Below are 22,399 nucleotides of genomic sequence, written 5' to 3'. Positions count from 1 at the left end.
TGATTGGAATTTTTTGTTCTGGTATAATTTTATTTATTAAAATGTACTCTAATTACCAATTGATTTGGGATTTTTCTTGTGTCATGTTTTCACTTTATTACTGTTTGTGTGCTGCAATAATGCTATGTTCATTGTCTCCAAGGTAAACCTGACTGCTTTTTGCCAAGCCGCCAGAGGCTTAAGCACAGGTTAATTTAGTGACTTTTGTGGTTCACCCTTCACCCTGACAAGCGTTCGGGTTGTTGCTTGAGTGGAGCTTCCACCTCCCTCAATCATTAACCCTATTTCTTACAAGTAAGCAATATTACTTCTCTTTCTAGATTAAGGGCATGATTTAGATCTTGGCAGGACTGGTCCTGCTGTTGCTTTTTTGGCGGCCTTTGTGGCCGCCTCATTGGCTGTCCGCCCGCCCAATTCATATGTTGGCTGGGCAAAGGAGGGAAGACAGCTCAGGTCCCACTGACTTTGCTAGAATCTGTCTGAAATTAGCTATGCAAGTAGGCATGTTATGCCTCCAGGATAGTGACACCCCTAGGGTGGGCTACCTGGTGTGCTCCATGAAAGAAGGATTCCACCATCTTGTTGTAGAGGCAGTGGGAACTATGGGACAGGGTTATGCCCACTCCCCACAAGAAGTGGTCATATGGGGGGTGTAGCGACCTCAGGTATAAGTATCCCATTGGCTACTACCTTTCACTCACCTTAATGCCCCTAAATGTAGTATTTAGGTGCCCCCTGACACCAGGGTTGGGCTGGGAATGTAAAAAAGCCCTGGCAATTAAGTCAGACCAATGGGGGTGGGGGTGGGGGGGGGTGGTGTTTGCTGGTGGGAAATACTGCTACTGTACTTTTGTTACAGGGGGGCGATATTGCAGCACTGCTGCAAAACTGCCCCCAGTAAGAAAAAACGCCCCCCCACTGGTCCAAAACCGGCTCCCAACCTTCCGGCCACCGGGAAAGCTCCTGGTACCTGCTACCGCCAGGTTGGCCCTGCTTCACACCAGGAACTCAGATTTGTTTGCCTGAAGAAGGACAACGAAGAGCCAAAGATATGAGAACTGTGAACCAGCATCTACCTTGGTGCAAAACCCTCCCTGACTCCCGACAGTCACTGACACAAACTCGTCCAGAAGTGGAGCAGTCTCCCTAAACCCTTGATGGTCTCCTCTGCGCTTCCTCGACCCTGCAGCATCTTCCTTGGAGTGGAGAAGCTATGCCCCTGCACTAGCAGTTATCGACTGCAGCTGCCCGGTACACCATTCTGTCCACCCCGGGGCCCACTGAGGGAGCAGCACCGAGCAAGAGGTCTTCCTTCCCCAGGAGGTCAGATCCATCTCCCTGCCAAGTGTGGAGACACCAGAACCACAAGGAGCTGCCCTGCACCAATACCGAGGTCCTGGAGCCAGTTGCAAGCACCAAGGCTTGTTTGTGTTCAGTCAAAACACCATTGCCACCAAAACGTACCTGCACATCGAGGGAGTCCGAGAGAGGACAGCTCAACACCCAGAGTTGCCCTGCTGTCTTTCTTTTCCCTCTTCTGCAGGAGCACCAAGCGCCAAGAGAGACTCCAACTCCCCGACCTGCTGGACAAAACACCTCTGCACCAGAGCTCCCCAGCGTGGGCTCACATAAACCAATGTATATGCTCACTGTGGGCCTGAGACCCTCAAAAGCCGACCCCTACCCCCGTCCTCTCCCCCGCCCACTTTGGGTTCTGCCAGACTGGGCCCCCTTGCAGCCTTTTTCTTACAGGTACTTTTCCCATTTACGTAAAGCACCTCTGTACCTGGACACCTTAGGGCGAGTAAACTTGAATTCTTGATAGTTTCTTGTACTTCGGCCCCTACTTACCTTAAGGCCAGAAGAACAGTCCTGCAAGTCATCTGTAAGAGTGTCTATGCAGTAAATGTTTCTCCTGTAGGATAACATTACTGCGTTTGAGGTTCCTTTCTCAAATCTGACAGAAGTCTTTTCTATTATTTTTACTGTAAAATTTGATAACCACTAAATATAAGTTATTTTTCTAACTTGGTCTTGAGTTTCTTCTTGTGTGTGTCTCAATTTATTGAGTCATGGTGTACAACAAATGCTTAACACTATCCTCTGATACGCCTAAACTGCTTTCCCACACTACCACAGGGAGAGAGCATTTGGGATTATTGATGTAAGCTCTGTAAACCAATAAGGGTCCTCTGGACTTTCTACATGGTGTAGTTCCTTTTGGTACGCTACTTAAAAAGCCAGCCTCCTACACTGAGCAACTGATGTGGAAGCACCAAGAAAAGGTATGGGTCATGAAACTCATTGTCAGAAGAATGATTTATTGCCTCTGTTAGAGATTTGTGTTGGAGGCTGAAAAACAGCATTTGGTGTCTGAACTTCAGATGAAATAGTATAAAGAGGTTATAAACCAGTCTCTAATGTAATCAACAAGGACCACTATACTAGTTTCCTCACTTGCTTAAAGAAGTGTTTCAGCTGTATAACCCTTGCTCTCAAGCCTTGGCTAAGAGAGTGATTCAGATCTATAACTCTAGCGCTCAACCTATTCAGAAAGAAGCATTAGCAAACTAAGTATCAAATGGGGTGGTTTGGGGAATGGGATGGTTTGGGGATAAGATGGTTTGGTAACAAAGAACTAGTCTGACCTACCACCGGCACCAATGTACTGGTAATATGATCCTAGCAGACAAAGCTGATGGATATGCTTCTTTAGGCAAATTGGGTTTGGGAACCGCATCAACCTCCGGATATTCAGAGCCAGTTCAAAGGTAAGAGTACTCTCTCTATTGTATCTTTACAATCAGATCAGAAGGGAATTTTTCACCTGGTAGTACAGTATAGTGAGCATTGCATCCTTGAACTTTCCCTTCAGGGAACTACTTGAAAATGTAAAATCCTGGGGGTGGAGTACCCAGACAGGAGGGATGCAACACTTTTACCATTAATGACAGTCACTCGATTGTATTTTTCTAATATTATCCCAGCTTCAGGAAAGAGAAATGTGGAAATTGATGTTGCTAGCAAATTACAACATGTGCTATAAGAGTAGGTGTTCAATCAGAAAATGTTTCACTGTGTTCAAGACCCTGGGGTTTCCATGTATAGACCAAATTGCCACTGAAAAATTGCTTAGTTTTAAGGGCTTGATGTTTGAAATAGTAGTTATATACATTGTGTCATATCTTATAAAAACCTAGCCAAAGGATTAACCTGGAATCAAAGTAAATGACTTAAGATTCGACGTTGTGCATTGGAGGAGCTTGAGGATATTGCATCGTTTAAAATCTCTAAAGTTATTTGGATTTTTTTTAAATTTTCATTTATTTAAGTTCATCAACTAGATTAAGGTGAATTCCTATGAAAATTATTTCCCAGCCATTGCAATGTACTTAATTATACGTGGAGTCTTCTTGTTGAATAGCAAAGTAGTGAAGAGTCATTATAATATTATTCTCTGCCTTCATTGTCAGTGTTATTTAAACTTCTAGCCTCTTTTGATATAGACTTACTGGCTTTCTTGGTGGTGATTGATTCCCTTTAGTGTCTTTGATCCGAACAACCTTGCATTTTCTACTGCTGGGTCTAGGGAGCTTTTCACATAGTAATTTTGTCACACATAATGTACTGTAAGAATTTACAAAGATACATTCGGGTATGCCTTTTAACATAAATCCCATTCTTCTGCTGAAAACTCCTCCAAATCTAGATGTCTCTAGAGCTATGAAATTGTACAACAAAATGATCAAATCCTTTTGGGTTTCCGAGCATTTGAAGTGTTCTATTTTTTGCAATTAATGCGTAGGCATCTTATCTTTTGAACCGTTTTAGGGTGATAAGCTTGGTTTTTTGTGTGTGTAAATTCTTTTTATTTCTCCTTAGCTTTCCTTTCAGCCACATTGTAAGCTCAGATTGATAAATGTCTTTGTTCATGTTGCAAAAATTGATGGAAGATGAATATGCCATGTATTTTTTTTGTCTTCCTGATGGTCACACTGTTGTGTAACATAACATAAGTCAGGCCCTCTAATACAGGCCCTCCAGTAGCTCAGGAAATGGTGCTACCTTTAGTTTAGACAATGCTGATGGTGACACTTATAACTTCAATGAGTCGCACAGCTAAATGGTATCATCTGTATTGTTCCCAGTTAATGCTGGCATGTTGAGGGTTTTGACAGTCTGACATTCCTTCCTTGTGACTTCAGTTTTGAGGGCGTTGATGCTGTGTCATTGCTCAAAGACTATCAAAGTCAAGATCGCCACCCATGAGGATAAGGACCCAGGTTAAGCTGCCACAACCGGCAAAGCTACTAGAGAATATGCATGACTTTTGTTTTCCGTCTCTTTCCTGTCTCACTCCTCAGGTTCAAGTGCAGGTTTACAAGTGGCAAGGTTCTAGCAGGTTTATAGCTACATACCCAAAACAACTAGCTGAAGCTATTGTCAAGGTGACAGGTGTCCCAGCCTTACAAAATAAAAACTCCTTCTAGAGACGTCTGTCAGATACTTGCAAAAGAGCAATTTAACCAGTTGATAATCCCTGCTAGCCATAACCCAACACGAGTCAAATGGTTATCATGCTGGTTCCAGAGTTTGTAGAAAACGGAAAGAAAGAGAGAAAGACAGAAATCTGTCTCAGTAATTGGAACAATGCTCAGCCTCTTTTGGTTGCACAGTAGCAGAAACATGTGCAATCATACTTTATCTAAAAAAAAAAGTAGTACGTAGAAGTGTTAACCGGTAAGTAGGAGTAAGTGACTCACAAGTCTCCGGAATTTGGAATGCTTTAACAAGTTCCCCACCAACCAGGATAGAGTTGTGAAACACAGGAAAACTCAGGAGCTGGAGATGGAGAAACTGTGGTCAAGCAGTATAACAGCAAGACACGAGCAGCAACAAAGGAACCCACTTAAGGGGAATCCAATACACATGGGAAGCCAGGAGACAGAGGAATATAACAGAAGTGTAGGAGACGAAAGCCAGATGAGGAACCTAGAAGCTGATTTTAACTTGTGAAGTGATGCTAAACAACGGTGTTCTGGCTGTTCCCGTTTTTGTTTTGACTTTTGTTATACCGATAGTGGAAATTCTAAATTATCTAAAGGTGGTTTGTATATAGTGTAGTATGGAGTGAATAGCATGTAGAGATTAATGGTGTCTGTGATGTTTTGATTGTTATGGTATCATACTTAGACCCTTGTATCTGACCCTCTACTCACCTGGACACTGGGTAGCCAATACTATCCGTTGAAACCCACTGGCCACTTTTGAGGGCTCGGTACGAGAGGAGAGTCTAATCCGTACTATCCAACATCAGAACGCTGAGGAACTGCACCCACTTGCGGAAATCCCAGCTGACTTCTCCAACCGAGTACCTGGAATCTTTCTAACACACCGTGTTTTGTATAAACGGTTTGTACGTTTTTGCCGTCCGGTGCTGGAAGTCGCTGTATTTTCGGCCCGAATAAGATATCTATCCTAAAAGACCGGAACATCGGAAACCTATACGAACTGGATGGGTGCTTGCAACTGCTCCAATACGTTTGGCCACCTGGCGGCGACCACTGAGAACTCTGCTAGTGAGACTGACTCATAGATCCGGGACGCAGATTGGCCACGGGTGTGTTTCAATAGTGCTGTGTTTTCCCCACTCCCTCGGCGTGGGAGCCCTGATGAAGGTGCGGCCGTAGATCGGGCCGAGCACCGAAACGCACGTTGGCGTTACTCTTGGGGGTCCTGCCATATCGATCTGGACTCTCCGGCATTTTGCTGAGAAGTCTCCGCAGGATCCTACTCATGTGTCACTCTGGGGATTACGTTGAGGAATGTGTATAAAGTGCCTGTTGGTGAAGCGGATGCTTGTGTGTGATTGGATGAGGATATGAGGTTGTATGATGAGAGGTTGAAGTGGGGTTTTTATGTAAAATGTATTTATTGATTTGTGTATTATTTAAATGAATTGATGAACTTATGGATCACTTTATCAATCACCTTTATCAATGATATGTGTGTGAAGAAACTACAAAAAAAGAAAATAAAGATTTTGTACATTTATAATTTGGAGTCTTATCTATCCTGTGGCCTGCTCGTCGCTGGTTGGTGAGCTCAATGTTGCGTATTTAAATCCGTGGACTCCTTGTGGGCCATCTTCTTATATGGGTAGGGTGGACTTGTTCTAGTGTAATAGCCAATACTATCCTCTAATCAAAATGGGTGAGGCAGTCTCGGACATCTCTAGAATATGTCCAACTGAGGATATCAATAATGTGCAACAGAACTGCAAATGGGTACTAGAACTAATAAAGAAAAACATCTCAGCACGTGTACAAGTTGACATTGCTTGGTCCTTCTCCTACAACTGCAGGCAATTAAAAATCAAGTATAAACATTTCTAGATTAGCTTCAGACAGGCAAAGGGCAGGTATGTCAACACCAGGTGTATAAAGACATGAGCAAAACAAGTCTGTTTGTGCTGCCTTTAAAACACGTCAGCAACACAACAAAGTTCGTGATCAGAAACAATTCAGGGAATTACAAAAGGAAGAACTGCTGTTCAAAATTACGAATAAAAATACGTTTTTCACATTAGTTTAACATGCTGGACAAGATTCTGCACACCAGGGATAGTAACAACATCTTAGTGAAATTATCGATTTACGGCCTTAATCAAGCAGCAAGTGCAGAATGTCCAGTTAGCTTGTGCAACGAGTTAGAATGTGCATCGCACTTCATGAGCACTGTTCTGTGTAATGTTGCATCTGTTTCACATTCAAAGACTTTGCAGCACATATGGTAGATCCATAATTATGCAGTTGCTGAAGAATCACACAGTTCAAGTTGCTCTGAAAAGAAGTATCAATGTACCTAATCCAGAGTGCAAACCTGAAGCACCCAGTTCTGTTACTTTGGGATGCATCTGTGATATTGCACTAAGAAGCTTTATAACATTAATACATGTAAAGGGTCTGTCTGTGAATGTATATTAGACACCCTGCATCTCTCAGTAGCTTCTCATATGATTGCATCCTAAATCAAAGTATTTGCAGGTGTAAATTACTGCGCACACTCTTGTACAAGGTTAGAAATTAAGACTATTTTCTAGATGCAAGCTCAAAAGAAGATTCTCCATTGTGTTCGATATTTACATTTTCCATGTATTGTATCGGATGGAGACACTTCAGAAATATATACATGCTTTGCTTTCGGAACATCAGAGACTGCACACCTTCCACCAATTAAAAACTTTCTTTCTGAATTTTGTAAAAGGTAGCTATTATTGTTTTAATTAATTCCATAATTTACATAGCATCAAAAAGGTATAAAACGTATTGTGGATGGGTTGGAAATACAGACCAAGAACGTTTCTATATGAGCCATTCCTTATTAAACATTGCATGGTTTTGGGAGTATAGGTGGAGAAATATTTCTAGATGACCTTGATGTGTGGATTTTAATGAAGATACCACGCTGTCCTGTTGGCACGTGCATATTTGTAGAAGGTGAGGTGGTATTTCAACTTGTTTTAATCCAATGTTTTGTAGAGTTTGTGGGTGATTTTCGGAATAGATAATTCGAGTCCTACTACAGGAAAAGGTGTGGATTTCTGTTTGTTTCAATTTTTGAAGCTACATGTGTGGGTCTTTTAATCACAGAATTTGCAAACCGACCTAACAGAGGCTAGACAACAAATGGAAGACATGCATAATAAAACAACGGAGTTATCAACCCAGCTTGCTGTAAAAGAGACGGAGCTAACACAGAAGGAAACTGATGTAACAAGGCTGAGGTAAGACATGCTTCTAAGTACATAACTTTAAAAACATTTTTTTTAAAATTATTTTATGCAGTTTAAATTAAGTACAACAACAAAACAAGAAAATACCCATCGGATTTCCCATAATTACATAGGTGACTTTTCATGGTTACATAATAAACGTGTTAACACTTTGATCGATTAAAGGAAGAGAGGTGGAACAAGTATGTGTTTGTGGCAGTTCTCTAAGTGGTACAGGTGTACAGCCCTGTATTGGTGGGGATGGATCTTGAGTCACTTGGAGTGCAAAGTAGGTACTGAAGGGGCTCCAGATGTCATGGGGTGAGTTCTCTCTGGCATCAGCGTCCAATGCTCCTCCAGCTTTCCTAAGTGCATAATTTAAAAAAATCAAAGTAGCATCTTGAGACTGGATGGATGTTTTTATAAGCGGTGTGCAAAGTTACTGTGATGTAAATGTTTTCGAAGGTCTGACAGTCAAAGACTCCAGTTCATGTACCAATGCCTTCCACGCACAGATGTCAACAGAAATATGTAGATGGTGCACACATCATTATCATAATACAAAGGTGAATGAATATGCTTGCCCTTTGAGAAAAAAAACATTATGGTGCTGCAGTTGAGCTTGCTGGCAAATGACTATCCAGACTATGATGACCTTATGAAGTGATTGTTGGGACTCAGATGGGGGAGTCTGGCTGTACCCTTTGATCCTCTTCTTTTTGACTAGCACAGAGCATCATGTTGTTCTGGACGAGTCTACATTACTGATTGCCACTGTGGATTGATCAAAATGACCATTTTTGTGACCTTGGATACAATTTTACCAAGTTACTTCATCTTTCTATCCTCTGCTGTCAGATACTGTGATTTCCTCTCTGGCCATGTTATTGCAGAACATAGTCCGCAGTGTAAGATTTATTCAGATGCCCAAAGTCAAATAATCCTGATGAGATCGCCTATTGATAGGCAAAGTTAAAGGGTGGGTGTAGTGCAATTGCTTTGTCAGTCAGCAGAAGCATACGTGATAAAATAGGCAATGTTATTCATTACAGTTTTGTAACTAAGCATTTCACATCTTTCCAATACTTTTCCTGGAAATGCTAAATTACTACCCTGCACAGCTACTTGGTTTATAATTATCTTCTCTTTTTTCATTCCTATTATCTCTTTGAGTTACATCACAAGGGCATTATTCCTATATGCAGCAACTCCCTCTCTCCTACAGACTGTATCCATTAATAGAAGATGAGCAGCAAATAGGCCTGGGAGCCCTCCTAGCCCAATGCATCCAGATTAAGCCTCCCGCAAGCCTACATTCCTAGGGCGGTACTATTAATTAGTTAACCATGAAGATGATCCGGAAGCCGCATTTTGGGTATGCTGGGTATGTGGGTGACTGGCACTTACATACAGTTGTAGTACATGTCAAAATCTGAGCTACTAAATGTGATGATCTTTTACTCAAATGCTAATAAAAATATGTTTGGAAAAAGAACATCAGGAGAAAAATAAGGACACGAGAGGCATTAGCAAATCAAATGCACTGTGTGATCACTGTGTACAGGATTGATATACCTTAAGAAAACTCTGTCTGACTGTCAGTGATATAAATGTAAAAGTATGCACAGATTTACTTATTGCTAAATTCAGCTGGATTGATAGCTCAAAGTGCAGCTTCCCACCATGCCATTGCTTTTCTAGGGACCAAATAATAACCAAGCTAGCTATTCGAGAACTAGGGTGTGAGTAGTTTAAATACTTTATTGAACCTATTAAAGCAGTCTCACCCAAGTTCAAGTTCAAGTTCAGTAATTTGTATAGCGCACTACTCACCCAGAGGGTCTCAAGGCGCTTGAGGGGGGATGGGTGCATTACTTATCAAAAAGCCAGGTTTTGAGCTGCTTTCTGAAGGAGAGGTGGTTCTGCGTAAGACGGAGGTGAGTGGGGAGAGAATTCCATGTCTTGGCCGCTAAGTAGAAGTAGGATCTTGTTTCGTAATAATGTGTTAAAGTGTCAAATTATTGCTCTACAAATAAAAGCAGGAAAATGGATGAGCATTCATTTAGTTTTGTTGTTGTGAAGTCTTTGAGTTATTGAGGCTGTAGTTAGGTTAGCGTGATTCATTAAGTTAAATTATTATATTGGAATGCCATTAAATTAAGAAAGAATGTCAGAGATTATTTTTGGGCTATTTACCAATTTTCTTGCATTTATCTTTTAGTTTGTTTTAGTTTTCTGCATCTTTTTATTTGTTTTTTTAGACATTATGGAAAATTATGAAACTTCAGTTAAGACTTATTTTTAAACTTTTTATGGATCATGCTATTACTTAACGTTGAGTACTCTGATATTCAAATCACGCAATATTGGTTAGTTAAGTTTTTACTCTGCCATTAAATATATTTAGTACACAGAGCTGCCATTTTCTTTTGTCCTCCATTGAGGTTCCGTGGTTTTCGGGACCGGACTCCATTTTGTTTGTGTTGTTCATAACGCCATTTTTTGTTGACCTCACGTAGGCCGTGGAGGTAACCGAACGAATAAAGTTGCATGGGCCTCATTGTTCATGTATGCATTAAACAGGCCCTTTTCTGACTTTTGAGTGAACTGCAGGACGCTGACCTCTTCACCTGAAACTGACCCTTCACGAAGCCAATTTCTCTGGCTGATCTTTGTCTGAGATTGCCAATCAATGTTCAGGACCTCGTTAACTTTTAGTTTCCTTGCACATATCTTATCCTAATCAGCATCTGAATTGTTTCTTTCCTTACGACTTTTCATTAGATGGGTTGTGCTTTTCAATTATGAATTTGTCCGGCTTGCAAAGATTGAATTTGGGACAGTCCTAATAATTAACTTTTGGGTTGGGTTACTGTAAATTGGGCTTTTGTTAATGTGATACTCAGTTAGAAAATGTGTCCTATTGGTCAGAATTTTGCGCAGTGGGTGTACATTTATAATGAGAATATTGTGTATAAAAGGTGATGTCTTGCTCTATGAAATCGAACAGTTTCTTGAGTTGTACACCGTGTTGTATTGCTGAGATTACTGTTACTAGCTGCAGCTAATAAATTTGATCTCTGACGCCACCTAGAAGTATTCCGTGTCTCTGTTTGCCAAGACAGGAGAACCCGAAGACTTTGGGCGTGTCCCTGGCGCCGCTGGGTTCTAAAACCCGGTTCTTCAGTTGGCGCCCAATGGTGGGGCGACTTCAGCGGTACCGGTCCAAGCCCGAGGATCGTGAGGAGCCACGTGAGGAAATTCTGGAGGAAGGCCGCCACTTCATTGACCCCTGCATGTCGACGTGGACCGAAGGCCTTTTCTGCGAGGCTTCCCGCTTTCCAACGGCTACGAAGGACTGCTGCCCTGACTGTCGCCCTGTCTTGGACCCTTGATTGATCCTTTGTAAAGCGAGACGATAGACGGTCTTCTGGTGGCGTGACAGATATTTGGTTAAGTATAAGTGGGTCGCTCCCACGACTTTGTTTTGGTTCTTGGTTTTGATTTGATTTTTGCAAAAATCGAAGCCGAGGGGCTCGTATATTTACGAGTGTATCGATAGTTGAAAACCCCTTGAAGTTTGAAGCTAGATTAGTGAGCTATAAGATGCATGTTCTTAGCAAAATTGGGAAATGGTTTAGTTGTGGTTGCAACAGGGATTCCCGATTGGAGGATTCGTGTCCGATACCTCCGGTTGGAACTCAGACTTATGAGCTCTATTCAAAACATGGAGTGGGTCCTATTACTTAAAATGAAGTATGGGTCCGCTACACTAGGAAGGATGGTGTTTTACGATGGCCCCAACATGGTAGTTTCGAATTAAATATTTTAGATAATCTGGAAGTTGCGCTATTTAAGAAGAAAGCCCGGCCGGCAATGTTTGAACCTTTCCGCCTATGGCGAAAGGAAGCCAAACAGCCAGAAATTAAGCAAGCAAAGATAGATAGGAAAGATAAGAATATGTCAGTACTACAAGCTGCTAGGCAGTTTAAGTCAGATGAGGAAGATCGAGTGTGTGAAGTTTTAGATAGACAGTGTTGCATGGCCATAGATAAATGTTATCCGGCCTTGCCATGTTCTCCTCCGAAAGTAATTGAAGATCTTGAAAAAGATCCTTTGATCTCTCATCTCCTGAGATTGCCACCCCCTTATGTGCAGGGTGCTACTGCGCCTCCATTACTCCCGGTTGTTCTACCCTTTGTTGTTCAACCTCCTGCTGTTGTTCAGCCACCCGGTGCTCCACAGATGGTTTTGCCTTCTGCTGCGCAACCCACTCTAGGGTCGCAAGCTTTGTTTCCAGCTTTGCCTCAAACTCCTTTGCCTTCTGCTTCTGCATCTGACTCCTACTGCTCTTGTTCCTACTTTGTCTCAAGATTTTAACTTTCCTGTTTTTACGCCTACTTCTTCTCCTTCTGCTCGTAAACGGATGACAGAGACCGTTGTTAATCTGTTGTCTCCATTGTTTGGGCTACTGAGTATGACCCCTGTTTCGGAACGTAAGCAGAGTCGTAGTCAGCTTCCTAGTTCCGAAGAGCGAGCGGTGTTGGATCTGTTGGCTCGTAGATGGATTTTAAATGCTTCCAGGTATAATTTGCCAGCAGTTATGGATGTTTTCTTTCAGTGGGAGCCGCCTAAGCAAAGGTATGTTTTTGATGTAATGTGTGCTTTTCTGCGGCAGGAATGGGAAGATAATGAGTTGGGTCCGATTCCGCAGGAAGTGCTTGATGTTCAGTCAGATTTTGCTAAAGGGACGATAGTGGAATCTGATGTTACTGATTCTGTAGAGACAATACTTACCTTCAGAACTAGACTCCCGTCTCAGCCATTGTACGAACCTGATCCTTCTGTTAGGAGGAAAGTGAAGCAGTATCCTATGAGAGAAGTTCCCCCTGTATGGAGAGAGGCAGTTGCTGCTAATGTTAATCAGGGTATTCAGGCTGTAGAGGCCCATTTTCAACGAGTGTGGGTACATGTTCCATGGAAGAGAGCAGAGATCTTGGCTCTTAAGCAGACCTACCTGACTCTCATAAGAATCCTGCTGGTTATTACAAGGAGTTGTCCCAGACAGTTGAAGCGTGTATTATAAATTTAGCTGACATAGACATGTTAATGGGTAATGTAGTTCCTCAACCTTTGTGGGCGAAGATTCGTCATGAGAATCATGCGGCAGAATTAGGCGATACGTGGGCTAATATTGTTGCTGCAGATGGTCGACAGGTAGGAGGTGCCAAACCTGAGCCTTTAGTAGCAGAACTACCTGGTAGGATTATTAATCTAATGAAAACTATGATGCCTGCTTTACGAGTGAATTGGGACAAGTTAACAGCATGCAAACAAAAGAAAGACGAGAGTGTGTCTGATTTCTTCACGTGGTTTGAAGAAACGTTTATCGATCATAGTGCTCAGGACATGAGTACGGAAGGTGGTCAAAGGTTGTTCGTGGACAAATTTGTCTTTAATTTGCTTCCCGAACTTTCTAATAAGTTAAAGGACTCTGAGAGTTCATGGGCTGTTTCTTCGTCGGCCCAGATATTGGCTACTGCACAATATTACGAGAATAGGGATAAAGATGAGAAGGATAAAGCAGAGAAGAAAACTAAAGATTTAAAGACGAAGGTTCTTTTGCAGCAAGCTTATCCGCCTCGTCAGAATCAGCCTCAGTTTCAGCAACCTCCACAGTTTTAGAGATTGTTACAGAAACCTGAGCCTTATGCTCCGCGATTCTTTCCTGGTCCTAATCAGTGTGCTTATTGCAGAGAGGAAGGTCATTTCAAGAATAGTTGCCCGGGTTTGTTACAGCGTGCGAATGGCGTAACTGGTCAGAGAGGTCGTGGTGGTTTCCAGCAAGCTCCTAGGGGTAGGGGACGTGGTGTGTTACCCCAGAATGAGTGTTCCTCTTCCCTTCAGAATTCTGCGAATTATTTTGACAGACAGAATGTTCCGAGTGGTCAGTCTGCACAGCACTATGTTGATGATTATTATGTCGAGAGTGAGAGTGCTGGTTATAATGATAGTTAGGACAGCCATGGGCAAAGTGAGGGAGTAGTGTCAGTTCCAGTAGACCAGAGTGGACCTTATGTTGAAGTGACTACATCAGGTGTGACAGAACCTTTTCTTTTAAATACTGGTGCGACAAAGAGTTCTATTATGCACTCTAAACTTCCTGGCGCACCTTTATCTGGCTTGACCAATGTTTCCGTAGGATTTTCAGGCGCCCCAGTTTGTAACCTGATTTCTAATCCTTTGCCCCTTTCTATTGGCCCTTGTGAATTGGAAGCTCCTCTTATTTTGACGACTGGTTGTAATGAGAATGTGTTGGGTTTGGACTTGCTGAAAAGATTGTATGCGACATTACATTGTTCTCCTTCGGGAGTACAACTTACCCTTGGTAAGAAAGTGATTTCTCCGATGTATGTGTCTAAAAATTGTGTTCCACTGGAATTGCGTTCTCTTCCTGATACACTTTGGGCTACAGGTCTTAATGATGTTGGTCTTTTGCAGATTCCACCTTATGTTGTCACCCTCAAATCGAATGCTAGGCTACCTCGTATCCCACAGTATAAAATATCTAGTGATGGCGAAAGAGCTCTATTAGCGATTGTCTATGATCTGGTTGAGAAGGGTGTAGTTGAGGAAACGAGAGGTAATGTGTGTAACAGTCCGGTTTTGCCTGTCCTTAAGCGTACTGATGCTTCTCAGCCACCTGTGTACCGGTTTGTGATTGACCTTCGAGAGGTAAACAAGATTGTGGTGCCACAGTTTCCTGTTGTCCCTGATATCACTGCTTTGTTGACTCTGATTCCTGCTTCGGCAGCCTGGTTTTCTGTTATTGACCTGAAGAATGCTTTCTTTAGCATTCTGATTGCTGAGGAGAGTAGGGATATTTTTGGCTTCTCTTTAGGAGGACGAAGCTTCCGGTTTAAGAGAGCTCCCCAAGGGTATTGTGAAAGTCCCTCCATCTATAGTTAGGCGTTGAAAACTCAGCTTGATAGCTTTGTGTTGCCTACTGGTGCTACTCTTATTCAGTACGTTGATGATTTGTTGATTACTGCTGATGACGAAGAGATTTATAAAGAGGCTACTCTTTCTTTGTTACGACATTTGTCTGACCTTCATCATAAAGTGTCACCTTCCAAGTTACAGTATTGCCGACAAGAAGTAACCTACTTAGGTCATCTCTTGTCGAAGGAGGGAAGAAGGTTGACCCCAGAACGAATTCAAGCGATTGCGCAAATGAGTGTACCATCCACACAGAGAGAAGTGCGTGCTTTACTAGGTATCACCTCGTATTGTAGACAATGGATCCCTAATTTTTCCCTGCTAGCGAAACCTCTGTTGGCGCTGACTCTTAAAGATACTCTGCATCCTCTCCCTTGGTCTGATGAGTGTCAGAAAAGTTTTTCTCAATTACGTGATGCATTGTGTTCGGCTCCGGTATTGGGTACTCCTGACTACAGTAAACCTTTCACGTTGGACGTTCACGAGAGAGAAGGTTGTACATTGTCAGTGTTGACTCAACAGTTTGGAGACAAGCAACGCCCACGTGCGTATTTTTCAGCGACGTTAGATCCGGTAGCTAAAGCGTTGCCGAGCTGTTTGAGAGCTACAGCGGCAGCGGCTGTTTCTATCCGACAGTCTGCTGGTTTGGTATTGGATAATACGTTGATTGTGATGGTCCCATATGCAGTGGATACCTTATGGAACAGGACCAAGACACAGCACCTTACTAGTTCACGTCTGTCAGGTTATGAGTTGACTCTTTTGGCTAGCCATGTTCACATTAAAAGATGTAATGTATTGAATCCAGCTACGTTGTTGCCGATTTCTGTAGAGTCAGATGCTCAAGAACAGCATTATTGTTTTCTTCGTACAGAGGAAGAAACGAAAGCTAGAGTTGACCTAAAAGATACTCCTCTTGAGAATGTTGATGGTACTTTATGGGTAGATGGTTCGTGTTTTAGACTTCCGAATGGTGAAACGACGGCAGCATATGCCGTCACAACTTTACATACAGTTGTTGAGACAGCACGCATAGCACAGAATTCTGCGCAAGCAGCAGAGTTGATTGCATTGACACGAGCGTGTGTATTGTCAGAAGGAAAGCGAGTGGATGTTTATACTGATAGCCAGTATGCGTTTGGTGTTGCCCATAGTTTTGGACGTTTGTGGAGAGAAAGAGGATTCCTTACTTCCCATGGCACAAAAATTCAGCATGGGCAGTTAGTGAATGAACTTTTGGAATCTCTTGCTCTCCCAAAGCAGATTGCAATTGTGAAGTGTAGTGCGCATAAGAAAGTTGTGAACGATGTAGGTCGAGGGAATGCGTTTGCGGATGAAGTTGCGAAGGAAACGGCGAGAGACATGAGGAGCCATGTATGTGGCAGGTCCTGCAAGATGGGTTATGGAAAGTGGAATGTGTGAAGACACAATAGAAAGTGTGAAGATGATTCAGGCTGAAGCTACAGAGAAAGAAGTGAGTACGTGGAGAGAGAGTACGGGTATGTTGGATTCGACAAGTTGTTGGGTTGAGTTGTCAGAACACCAGCGATGGTTGTTGCCTGATGCGTATGTGCTCCCAGTGGTTACTATGGCTCATGGAATGGCCCACATTAGTTCGAAGGGAATATGCAAGTTGTTGGCTCCAGTATGGCAGAATGCTGGAATTCCTAAATGTGCTGAGAATGTTGTGAAGCATTGCATGATTTGTCTGAAGTATAATCCTGGCAAGGGAACTCCAACTCCAGCTGGTCATTTTGCTCCTCTGACGTATCCATTTGAAGTGATACTGCTAGATTACATTCACATGGAGAGATGCAACAATCTGAAGTATGTCCTTGTGGTTGTTTGCGCCTTTTCCAGATGGATAGAGGCCTACCCCCTAAAGAATAATACTGCCTTGTCTACAGCTAAGGTTTTGCTCAAAGAGTATTTCCCTAGATTTGGTTTGCCGAGAATTGTATGGTCGGACAATGGGAGTGAATTTGTGGGTCGAGTCATGAAGAAAGTGTGTATTGGATTAGGGATAAATCAGAAGTTCAACGCTGCGAATCACCCCCAGTCAGCAGGTCTTGTCGAATGCTATAACGGCACATTAAAGCTGAAACTCGCTAAGATTCAAGCGAGCACTGGTCTTACATGGCTGGATGCCTTGCCATTGGCTCTTTTGTCAACAAAGACGACAGTGCATTCTCGTGTGGGACTTAGCCCATACGAAATAGTTTTTGGTCGTCCAGCGAATGTTTGGGGTGTGCCTCGTCCTAAAAAATACAGTGACCTTGAGTACTCTATGTTGGTGGATTATTTACATGACTTGACTGCTAAATTACGTGTTCTACACCAACAGGTCTATGACAGTTTGCCGACAGCTACTACAGATCCAGGCCACGCGATCCGACCTGGCGATTCAGTTCTCATCAAGAATTTTCAGCGATCCAAGAATTTGGAGCCGAGATGGACTGGTCCCTATTTGGTATTGCTGGTCACTAGAACTGCTGTTAGAGTAGCTGGTAAAAAGAACTGGGTGCATGCCACCCATACGAAAAAAGTTCTGTTGCCCTTACCGTATGATAAGTGGGTGAGGGATGGAATAGCTGACTCCGAGTGTGAAAGGGTTCCTAGATTCGTACCTTTTAGTGATGCACATTTGAGATGGATTCAGTCGGAACGCGAGGATGATGAAGTTCTGCAAGCTGCTGTGCCTCCGTCTCTGAGACTCGACACGACGAATCCGGAACTCCTCTTTAAGGATCAGACTGTGCCTGGCAAAGAGCGCTGCAATCTGAGATCGAAAAAGGACGTTTGAAATGGACAAATACATCTAATTTTTTTTATGTAGTGAATTACACCTTGTCAGATCAAGAGACTTTTTTACTTTTTCTTTTTCGAGTCACCATCCGGACTCAGCTGCAGGGTCACGGTATAAGTTCTTAAGGGGTGAGCCGCGTATTGACACAAGGTCTGTGGTTTAGGGTCGTTAGTACGATCTTGACACACACTTAAGTGAAGAAGGAAAATTGCCGTGAGCAGCACGTTAGAGGATGGAGTCTTTTGAGTCCGACAAGGGTGTTAAAAGAGTTGATTTCAGAGTGCAAATGTGTATATTGGTTCGTAGCAAATGTTTTTTAATAATGTGTTTTCTTATGCTTTTGAACATTACGTTGGTTTGTGTGGGTTGGATTTTCTATGCATCACAACAGACACTTGCATCTACCTCCCAACCTACTCTTTCTTTTCCTACTGTTTCCCCACATGAGTTTCATACGTTGCCTGAACATGAACAGACACGAAGATTAGAAGTTGTGAACAATTTGTTTATACAGATGTTACATCAGCATCAGCTAGTTGTAAATACCACAAATTGTTGGGTGTGTGTTCTTATGCCACATACGACTGATAAGGGAATGCCATATTTGGTTTTGCCTTTTACGACTAATGGGTCAGTATGGGCACTCCAATCAATGTTTATCTATGCGAATGAAGCATCTCCTGTACGTTCTGTCAAAGATAATGCGAATAATAATGCCTTGATACAGGGAATAGTAGATATGGTCAGAGATATTGATGCATATAATGCTATCCCTAAAAATGAGGTACGTGCATATGTTGCTTGGGACAAGACGAGATGTAGCATTAGTCTGATAGAGAAAGAGAGACAGAAAAGGTCTCCTCCTATTTGGATTGTACCCCACCGAGGTCATTTTTGTCTGCAAGGTAATGGTCAGAATCCGAGAGCTCAGCTTGGTAAGAGTGTGTGTGTTCACACCTATGTCTATACGTCCCAGAAATCTCCACCGTTCGTGCCAGCTAAAGGCACGTATTTTGTTTGTTATGATAGAGCATATACATGGTTGCCTTCTGATTTTTCAGGCACATGTTATGTGGCATTTTTGCTTCCCCCTACATACACAGCTGCTTTCAACTACCATAAGACAAGATATGGTAGAGGTGTTATCGATGCGAAAGACACTTCCGCACAAGAAGTTGGAGACTTCTTTAAGGGTTTCCTGCCCTTTTGGAGTCCTATGGCTAATGGTAGGACAATTCGTCAGCTTACGAGAGTGGTCGAGGCCACTATAAATGAGACTGCAGGTGCCCTTAGCAATATTACAGCCGAACTTCAAGCGGATCGCCTCATGACATTACAGAACCGCTTTGCTTTAGATATTATACTTGCAGATAGAGGTGGAGTATGTAAATTGATCGGGTCTAGTTGCTGCGTTTTCATACCAGATAACGCCCCGATAGTGTACCAAGCCATCTTGAGGTTACATAAGTCCACTGAGTCTATACATGTAGACGAAGGGAACTGGTCATTGATGAGATGGTTTTGGGAACTGCTGTCCAAATGGGGATGGAAGATTCTGATGTTAGTTGGTATGGCTTTAGCGATCCTTTTCTCGTGTTGCTTATGCATCCAGTGTGGTCCCGCCATTTGTAGTCTTTGTGCTACAATCTGTGTGAGAAGACCCGTCCCGAGAGAAGTGAAGGATAATAAGATGACGTTACAGCAACACCTTGATGACCTGATGAGAATAGATATAGACTTGGATTCAGATTGACGTGAGTTTAGGTCATTGCCTACGTAATGGCAAAAGGAGGGTCTGAGGTTCCGTGTATTTCGGGACCGTACTCCATTTTGTTTGCGTTGTTCATAACGCCATTTTGTGTTGCCCTCACGTAGGCTGTGGAGGTAACCGAACGAATAAAGTTGCATGGGCCTCATTGTTCATGTATGCATTAAACAGGCCCTTTTCTGACTCGTGAGTGAACTGCAGGACGCTGACCTCTTCTCTCGAAACTGACCCTTCACGAAGCCAATTTCTCTGGCTGATCGTTGTCTGAGATTGCCAATCAATGTTCAGGACCACGTTAACTTTTAGTTTCCTTGCACATATCTTATCCTAATCAGCATCTGAATTGTTTCTTTCCCTATGACTTTTCATTACATGGGTTGTGCTTTTCAATTATAAATTTGTCCGGCTTGCAAAGATTGAATTTGGGACAGTCCTAATAATTAACTTTTGGGTTGTGTTACTGTAAATTGGGTTTTTGTTAATGTGATACTCAGTTAGAAAATGTGTCCTATTGGTCAGAATTTTGCGCAGTGGGTGTACATTTATAATGAGAATATTGTGTATAAAAGGTGATGTCTTGCTCTATGAAATCGAACAGTTTCTTGAGTTGTACACCGTGTTGTATTGCTGAGATTACTGTTACTAGCTGCAGCTAATAAATTTGATCTCTGACGCCACCTAGAAGTATTCCGTGTCTCTGTTTGCCAAGACAGGAGAACCCGAAGACTTTGGGCGTGTCCCTGGCGCCGCTGGGTTCTAAAACCCGGTTCTTCACCATCACACCATTTCCCCCCATCAGTGCTCATTTGAGACTCACTGGCCCTTTGCCATCCATGCTGAGTCATGGGGTTAGACATCCCATGGTGATACTTTCGACGTGCCAATTCTTAGCTTGCACCATGCCCTGGTGCAGGGTAGATCCCGATTCCTAGGCATGCTTTTATTGCTGCAATAAATCTGCTTAGGGACCATGCTAGCTTAGAGTTTCCTCTTGGGTTTTCCGCTCTTGTTAACTTTACTTTGAACATGGTGGTCCTATGTGTTACTGCCTGGTCCTTGAACAAATATAGCAATTATTTCTAGAACTCTTTGAATAATGTCAGCTTGGCTAATTGCAGCATGTCTCATCAAAGGCCTGTGGAGGTTCCACTACGTTATTCCCAATTCTGAAGGAACTACACTGGTTTCTCTTCCAATCACTATCACCTACAAGACCAGCTGCATCAGACTCAAAGCATCAGAAACAGAATGCCTATTTACCTTGCTGAGAACCTTAGGTGGTTGGTGCCAGATAAGGAGCTAGGATACCACAGATTGCAGACAAATAAACGCAAGAGGAAATGACCAGAAACCAGTCCTTTTACACATGAGCACCCAGGCCAACATCCCTATCAAAAGCGGAACAGCTCCCACCCTCCTGCAATTCTGAAAGGAGCTGAAAGATCCATTCCATCTAGAAGCGCTAACTTCCCACACAATAGAAACTTACATAAATATGCCCTTCAATAATAATCATGAATCGTTCCCCACCTCTTCCACCCCATGTTCATTGCTGTCTTGCTATCGGGCTAGGTTTGCTCTAGACACATGAGATTATACTCCATGGCTGTTATTGATGGTTTAGAAATGAACGTGATCTCCCGCATTCTAATGCAGGTGGTATTGCTTTTCTAATCCGAGAAGCTTTTTGCATCTCATCTTTTGTCCTTCCAACTTTTCCATCTTCTGCTCTGCCTACTTCGAACAGTGCTTATAACAAAGAACCTTCTTAGCATTCTAGTTTCCCCTCCCTCCGTTTACGTCTTCAAGTCTTTGCAATTAAAGCATTTAAAACTATGACTTTGAAATAGTTTAATATCTAGATGGATCAAACAAACCTTCCAGAAGCTAAAAACCTTCCAGTGCACAAGCCGCCCTCTTGATAAGTTCTTCAATACGCTCAGGATGGTCTCTTTGAAAACTTAAATTTGTTAAACTTAAATTACATGGGTCTTCCCTGCACTATTTCTTCACAACCACAGGCGGTGTTTAAAACTTCAATACCTTGATTGTTGTTGAAGGGCTTCTATTAAATGATCTCTCTTTGCCTACTTCCTGTCTTATGTAGCCAATGTTATTAAAACAAGTGTTTTGTATTGAGCTTAATCTGTGTTCCTTCTTTCTTGTCAAGTAAGCTACCCTCTCTGACTTTTCTTTTTCACCGCATGCTCTACAGATTTGACATCTTTGTATGATGAGAGCCTCTGCCTCAATCTGTTTCCAGAGCCTTCTGTGTTAACACTTGCTCTCCTTTTGAGCCTTGTCATGTTTGGTATCTCTCATTTCATTTAGATCAGGTCTGATGGCTCTAAAATGGACTATTGGTTTTCCTTAATAAGACTTCTCTCAACTGAAAAGAATTAGTTAACCATCACCCAATTTCCCTTTAAACTATTCTTGTGAAAGTTATGACAAGGATGGTCAAGGCTTATTTTGTAGCTTTCAGAAGTAAACTACCCTTCTCTGCCGAGTCTTTAATCACTGTTCTTTATGATCACCTCTGTGGAGTCCTGGACACTAGCAAAATGACGACCCTAATTTCTTATGGATTTTTCTGCCATTTTCAACTCCGCCAGTCATTCAATCTTGTTATACAGACCTCATGATATAGGTGTGTGCGCCTTATGGTAAAATTAATTGTGCTTTTTCTCTCTGACGGAGTTCACGTTTCATTTGCTCTATCTGGCAAATCTTTTTACAGTTCTTCCCTCTGGTATTCCACAGAACTTTTCTGTTAGCCTAATTTTAGTCAATGGTTATATGGTTCACCTCTGTCACTTTTATGTGTTCTGTTGAGCTTATGTTTGGAGTCAACAATGGCTAGCTAGAGAGAGTTTGTTGTATTTTTAAATCTGGATGCCAAAGACTCCCATGAAGTTAAAATTGGATACAACCGAAGTTTGTACAATCGTGGACCCTTTATCCATCATCCGTTTCAGCCATTGCACAACTAAGCCCTGCTTCTACAGCAGTGAAATGTGCCCACATTCTTGGCTTTATGTTTGATTCTGGA

The 22,399-nt window shown here is 42.5% G+C and overlaps 1 protein-coding gene across 1 annotated transcript in view; it reads left to right on the top strand.

Annotated features, from left to right (window-relative positions):
• Positions 1–22,399, top strand: part of CNTLN (centlein) — a 1,434,305-nt gene that overhangs the window by 398,182 nt on the left and 1,013,724 nt on the right. The window contains exon 7 of the mRNA XM_078675976.1: positions 7,653–7,786. Within this exon, the coding sequence (XP_078532102.1) occupies positions 7,653–7,786 (134 nt within the window). The remainder of the gene's footprint in view (positions 1–7,652; positions 7,787–22,399) is intronic.

This window comes from Lissotriton helveticus, chromosome 2_1 (assembly GCF_964261635.1).
Source record: "Lissotriton helveticus chromosome 2_1, aLisHel1.1, whole genome shotgun sequence".
Taxonomy (NCBI): Eukaryota; Metazoa; Chordata; class Amphibia; order Caudata; family Salamandridae; genus Lissotriton; species Lissotriton helveticus.
This window is presented reverse-complemented; position numbering and strand designations above follow the sequence as displayed.